Source organism: Podarcis filfolensis (assembly GCF_964270895.1).
Source record: "Podarcis filfolensis genome assembly, chromosome: 8".
In the NCBI taxonomy this organism is placed as follows: Eukaryota; Metazoa; Chordata; class Lepidosauria; order Squamata; family Lacertidae; genus Podarcis; species Podarcis filfolensis.
Genome location: NC_139611.1, coordinates 12,078,135 through 12,084,958, shown reverse-complemented (window position 1 = coordinate 12,084,958; position 6,824 = coordinate 12,078,135). Strand labels below are relative to the sequence as shown.

At 44.9% G+C, this 6,824-nt stretch overlaps 1 protein-coding gene across 1 annotated transcript; it reads right to left on the bottom strand.

The window, feature by feature from the left end:
* Positions 1 to 3,033: 3,033 nt before the first annotated feature.
* LOC310768119 (uncharacterized protein) lies at positions 3,034 to 6,518 on the bottom strand (the record flags this gene model as incomplete). Its single annotated transcript, XM_083625826.1, has 6 exons — positions 6,347 to 6,518; positions 4,394 to 4,535; positions 4,205 to 4,323; positions 3,942 to 4,091; positions 3,386 to 3,528; positions 3,034 to 3,232 (listed from the first exon to the last, which is right to left on the bottom strand). The coding sequence occupies exons 1-6, from the start codon at positions 6,416 to 6,418 to the stop codon at positions 3,034 to 3,036; spliced, it is 825 nt and encodes a 274-aa protein (XP_083481952.1). The 5' UTR covers positions 6,419 to 6,518.
* Positions 6,519 to 6,824: the final 306 nt, after the last annotated feature.

Sequence of the window (6,824 nt, the reverse complement as noted above, 5' to 3'; positions counted from 1 at the left end):
ATGAGGGAGGTTCCTTCAGGGGTTTTGCTCCCTCGCCTCCCGCAGAGGAGGGGAGGGAAGGGGGTGAAGGGGGCCCTGGAGGGGAGGTGGATGTCAGGGAACTGTCATCTGAGACGAAGGAGGTGAAAGGGCTCATGGAGGGTGAGAGAGACCACTCAGCGGAGGAGGGGACCAGCAGGGGGAGAAGTGGAGTTCCAAGGGAAAGTGAGTCGGAGGGAGAGCTCAGAGATACTTCTAGCGAGAACAGTGGGGGGGTTTCAGGACCTCCCTTAGGAACACCCACTCCTCGGCGGAAACTGTCACGCCGAGAGTCCAGAAGACGTGTTTCCGTTAAGGAGCTTTTATGCTGGAAGAAGTTCCGTAAACGCCCACTGTCCGATTCAACGAGCGATTGATGGAGCCACGCTTAAGGAGCTCCATCACAGACAGAGGTTTGGGAACTTAGCCAAACTCTGAGGGATCAGGATTTTACGCACAAGCAGCTCATCATCCCATCACACTTATTTTTCAATAACATATTTCCCTGACCTCCTCATGCCTCCCCTTCTTGTATTCCAGTTCAAATTGTTTATCCAGCAAATCCTTATCTCATAGCATTACAATTAAAAAACCCCTTATTTTCTATCCATCTTCTTAAATTATTGTAGCTTAAACTTTTACTTATATACAAAGAAAAAAAGGACCATTTTTTCATATTCTTTTGTACCATTACAGCTAGAAACGGCTTGATTTCAATCCAACATCACTCAACATTCATTAATATTGCAGTATTTTTGTAAGTAGTCCTTGAATTTCTTCCATTCTTCTTCTGCCGACTCTTCTCCCTGGTCACGGATTCTGCCAGTCATTTCTGCCAATCCCATAAAGTCAATCAACTTCGTCTGCCATTCTTCCAGAGTGGGTAGATCTTGCGTCTTCCAATACTTTGCGATGAGTATTCTTGCTGCTGTTTTAGCATACATAAAAAAAGTTCTATCCTTTTTTAACACCAATTGGCCGACCATGCCCAAGAGAAAGGCCTCTGGTTTCTTCACAAAGGTATATTTAAATACCTTTTTAAATTCATTATAAACCATTTCCCAGAAAGCCTTAATCCTAGGGCACGTCCACCAAAGGTGAAAGAATGTACCTTCATTTTCTTTACATTTCCAACATTTATTATCGGGCAAATGATAAATTTTTGCAAGCTTGACTGGGGTCATGTACCACCTGTATATCATTTTCATAATATTTTCTCTTAAGGCATTACATGCCGTAAATTTCATACCTGTGGTCCACAACTGTTCCCAGTCAGCAAACATAATGTTATGTCCAACGTCTTGTGCCCATTTAATCATAGCAGATTTCACCGTTTCATCCTGAGTATTCCATTTCAACAGCAAGTTATACATCTTTGACAAAATCTTAGTTTTGGGTTCTAACAGTTCTGTTTCTAATTTTGATTTTTCCACCTGGAAGCCGATTTTTTTGTCCAAATTAAAGGCCTCCATTATCTGAAAATAATGTAACCAGTCTCGCACTTTATTTTTTAATTTCTCAAAACTCTGAAGTTTCCATCTATCTCCTTCTTGTTCCAAGATCTCCCAATATTTCGGCCATTTGGCCTCCATATTGAGCTTTTTCTGAGCTTTCGCTTCCATTGGTGACAACCACCTTGGAGTTTTATTTTCCAATAAGTCTTTGTATCTTGTCCAGACATTAAACAATGCTTTCCTGACAATATGGTTTTTAAATGCTTTATGTGCTTTAACCTTGTCATACCACAAATATGCATGCCACCCAAAAACATTGTTAAAACCTTCTAAATCCAAAATGTCTGTGTTCTCAAGAAGTAGCCAGTTTTTCAGCCAGCAAAACGCTGCTGATTCATAATAAAGTTTAAAGTCTGGCAGGGCAAATCCACCCCTTTCTTTTGCATCAGTTAATATCTTAAATTTTATTCTTGGCTTCTTGCCCTGCCAGACAAATTTAGAAATGTCTTTCTGCCACTTCTTGAAACAGTCCATCTTGTCCACAATTTGCAATGTTTGAAACAAAAACAACATTCTAGGCAATACATTCATCTTTATAACTGCGATTCGACCCAACAAGGAAAGCTTCAAATTTGACCAAATTTCTAAATCTTTTTTCACTTCTATCCAACATTTTTCATAGTTATCTTTAAACAAATTCCCATTTTTAGCTGTCATATTGATCCCCAGGTATTTCACTTTATTCACAACAGTTAAACCTGTTTCATTCTGATACTTCTCTCTTTCAATCGGTGTTAAGTTTTTCTCTAAAACCTTAGTTTTCGACTTATTCAGTTTAAATCCTGCCACTTGGCCAAATTCTTGAATTAGTTCTAAAACTCTTTTAGTACTAGATTCAGGCTCCTGTAAGGTCAAAACTAGGTCATCTGCAAATGCTCTCAATTTATACTGTTTAGCTCCGACCTGTATACCTTTAACCAACCGGTCCCTTCTAATCATGTTCAGCAGGACCTCCAGGACCGAAATAAAAAGCAATGGGGAAATTGGGCATCCCTGTCGTGTCCCTTTCTCTATCTTAAATTGTTCCGTAACCACATTATTTACAATTAATTTAGCCTTTTGTTCAGAATATATTGCACCTATACCATTCTCAAAACCTTGGCCTACCCCCATACCCTGTAAGTTCTTTTTCATAAAACTCCAAGAAATATTGTCAAAGGCTTTCTCCGCATCCACAAATATCAGAACTGCTTTAGTGTTTATATTCACTTCTAATTTTTCCAAGATATCAATTACGTTCCTCAAATTGTCAGACAAATGTCTTCCCGGGAGAAAGCCCGCTTGGTCCTTATGAATCTCTTCCATCAATACTTTTTTCAATCTCTTGGCCAAAATGTCAGCAAAAATTTTGTAATCCACATTTAGTAAGGATATTGGACGGTAGTTCTTAAGTTGAGTCTTTTCAGTTTCCGTTTTCGGTATTAGTGTAATATAGTGTAATATAAGCCTCTTTCCACGGTTCTGGTGCCCTTTTTCCTTCCAAAATCTCATTGCAGTCACTTTATCTGCCTTCCTGCAGAATACAGGAACCCCTTGATATTACCCTGGGAAGAAGGAAGCCAGAAAGCAGGTGGTTGGTCCTTACCACTTGGGTGGCAGATTCCGCCAAGGGGCTTTGGTATATCTGCTCGGCCATGAGATGGATCAGTTGTTCTGGGTCGGCCGATGCTAAAACCTCCTTCCACACTCTCTCGCAGTCTCTGTGAATGCAAAAACAAGAGCAATGGTCAGATTCAAGTCTCCTGCTTGCTGCCATGCTCCAGAGAGAGGAAATGGCAGCAAGGGCTTTCTGAGCAAGCCCTGCAGCTTGCCAACCTTCCCCTTAGCCCAGTACAACCTGGAGGGCTCCATACCCAAAGGGAAACTGGAGGAGATATTCAACCACTTTCTCCATGTGGTGGTGTGACATGATGGACAAAGCGAAGACGGCCATGCTTCTGCCTTGCACTGTAGGCCCCTGGCTGATCTTATAGAAGGCCTCCAGCAGCACCTTCACCTGTCAGAGAAAAGGAGAGGGTTGCTTGGAGAGTACAAGGAAGCGGGGCTGTCTGCAGGTGGATCCCTCCATCCCTCATTGAAAGAGGGACCCTTGACCTGTGCCACCACAGCCATCTTCCTTCCAAGGTACCACTCAGAGTCCTTGGAAGTATTGAACCCAGGCAGCTCCAGGGCGCCAGTTCCCCTATCCATTGTGGGCCAAGAGAAGAAGCTTGCCAGTCTGCTCCCAGAAGGAGGAGGATTCCCGATCCCTGAACCCATGTTTCTCAGGACCCTTGGCTGAGATTCTTGTCCTGACATTGCCAGGCCCCTCTCAACTAACATGTGTCCTGGCCGCCCAATGGCATGAGGTGGCTTCCCCTACACCAAAGCAGAGAATCTTCTTCTCTCCTACCTTTGCAGACGCCTTACCTCCACTTTTGTGCCGCCAAACTGCTTGATGAATTCTTGCAGTAAGTGGGAGATATCCAGTGGGTTGAAGCTGCTCTCGACAACCAGGTCTCTGGCCAGGAAGCACATGGCCTCCAAGAGCTGCTCTGCAGGGAGAAAGGTGCCAAAGACCTGAATCAAGAGAGGAAGGTCAGAGATGCCCACAGGGCAGGGCTAGGGAGCAGAAAGCCCAGGTGCTGCCTCTGCGGAACCCGGAACATGTGGCTTGAGAGACAGCGACTTACCCTGGCAAGAGAGCAACAATTATTCACGAACAATTCAGGAACCGGTTCTCCGGTGGATTTGAGGACCTTCTCAGCTCTGGTGATAAGTGTTTGGTTCCATGACGTTCGTGCCAGCATCTCTGCAAAGGAAAGCCAAAGGGTTAGTTTGCGTCTTGCTCACCCCCTCCCCATACATTCTTCTAGTCTTACCTTCGTTGCACCGCAGGATGGGCAGAAGATGGCAGAGAGCCTCTGCTGCCCGCTGCCTGCTCTCTGGGTCCGGATCCAATGCACAAAGGCAGGAAATCGCCACCAGTTGGCCAAAGGAGGATGCAGGAACCGCTACCGATGGCTGAGAAGAAACCCAGACAAACCTAGACAATAAAGGCCTAGTCTCCAACCCTGTTACCACCACTAGAGGGGTAAGACAGGGTTGTCTATTGGCCCCAGCATTGTTTAGCTTTTACATTAACTCACTGGTGACTCACATGGCCAATGATGCTTTCCACCCCCCCAAATTAGCAGGCCGATCTCTGAATGTTCTTCTGTATGCGGATGATGCTGCACTTCTTGCCAGATCCCCTATTGGACTGAGGAGAATGTTGCAAGCTCTACATGAATACTGTGATCAGCATGAGCTCCAACCTAACTATGCTAAGACCAAGATCATGGTCTTCTCTGCCCGACCGAGACTCCATCGATGGTCGATGAACGGGATCCCCCTAGAGCAGGTTGACTGCTTTAAATATCTGGGACAAGTAATACGGTCAAATAGGTCTTTTCTGGCCCATAGAGACTATATAACAACTAATGCATCTAAAGCAGCCATCCAGGTTAGATCTCTATATGCTAAGAATCAGGCTCAATCAGTGAAGATAGCTTTGAGACTCTTTCAAATGAAAGTCCTCCCCCTTCTTTTGGTGGGCATCTCTTTAGGCTCCCGTAGGGATTTTTTGAAACTGGATTCTATCCAAACGCAATTCCTTAGAGCCATCCTTAGGATTCCCCCCTCGGTAGCGGGTGCGGTTATGAGATTAGAGGTCGGCTGGCAAGCTCTACGGTATGTGGCCTTGAAGACGAAGCTCTGGCTATGGCTCAAGCTTTGTTTTAAACCAGTGGGTATTGCCCCCTTGATATTGAGGGACGATTTCCAATCATCGTGGGAAAGGGAGGTCATTAACGAGGTTCAATCCTGCAGATTGTCTCACCTTTACTTTGAGTCTATGACGTACAATCAAGCTAGAGCTGTGATCTCCCGGAGACTGAGTGACATTGCCAGACAAGAGGACATAGCCCTGGTAAAACCAGGGATGTTCCTAGGGGACCAGATTTATCGGACCATACCAGCCCCCTACCTTGCAGAAATACACTAAGTTGAATACCGCAGACTTCTTACAGCGGCTAGATTAAATGTCCTTGACTCTGCGATATTGTGGGGAAGGTACAGGGGAGTACCATACGCCCAGAGAACCTGTCATTGTGCCATGGGTGTGGTTGAGTCCACCGAACACATTCTCTTGACTTGCCCTTCTTATGCAGAGCTAAGACAAAATTTTATAGACCCACACCTATGTCAATTTAGCTTCCTACCCGGAGAAGACCAGGTTTTACACCTGCTGAATAATGTCACTAGAGCTATACCTTCCTTGGTGGCCAAATTTCCTTTTTTAGCTTTTAAGCGTCGCAAGACTATAATTGACTGTATTGATATGGGGCTATCTGTTTAGCCCATTTTAGTGTTGGCTAAGTTCTAAAATCTTCCTGGATGTTTTAACTGTGTATTGACAAATGTACTTTTTTCTGACTGACGGTCGAATAAAAGGTTGATGATGAACCCAGAGAAGGGACTGATAAGAGAAGCAACCCATCACCATTTTTCCTATAACATTTTTATTAAACCTTCCAAACATTCCAAAACGTTTAGCATCCTCTACAGAAAAAAATCCATTTCTTTTTGACTTCCCACCCCTCTTTTCCTGATGTTTGCTTTCTTCTTCTTTTCTCAGCCGTTTTACTCACTATGGCCCAGCTCTGTTCTCCAAATTGAGTATGTGCTGGGATGCCTAATTGTCCCTTGGGCACCATGCAGGGTGGGCCTAGAAGCAGCAGCCTGAAGGCCTTGACAGCCCTGCATGGTTGCAGTGCTTCCCTTCAGTAACTCACATTTTCCTGGATCTTCTGCAGGAGGGCGGAAAGATATTGGAGCCCCTTCCTTTGGATCTTCCCACTCTTCATTGTTGCGACGACATCCGCAAGTCTGTCCTTCAGCTGGTCCTTGCTGACGCTTTCAGGAGGAAGATCAGCCGTATCCAAAGAAGCTGTGGATGGGATGCTGATAGGAGAGAGGAGAAGCACTTTTGTAAAATGGTTTTATTGCCTCCCATCCTTCGAAGACCCCAAGCACCACCACCATAGAAATGGACTGGGGGGCTTTTGAAAGCAATTGATTATGGAGGAGGGGATTAGCACAGGATTACCGTATTTTTCGCTCTATAGGACACAGTTTTTACCTCTTAAAAACTAAGGGGGAAAGTCTGTGTGTCCTATGGGAGTGAATGCAGGGGGGAGGCAGGCAGGAAAAGCCCCCAAGAGCCGCACACAAGCTCTTGCGGGCTTTTCCCCAGGAGGGAGAAGGGACTGA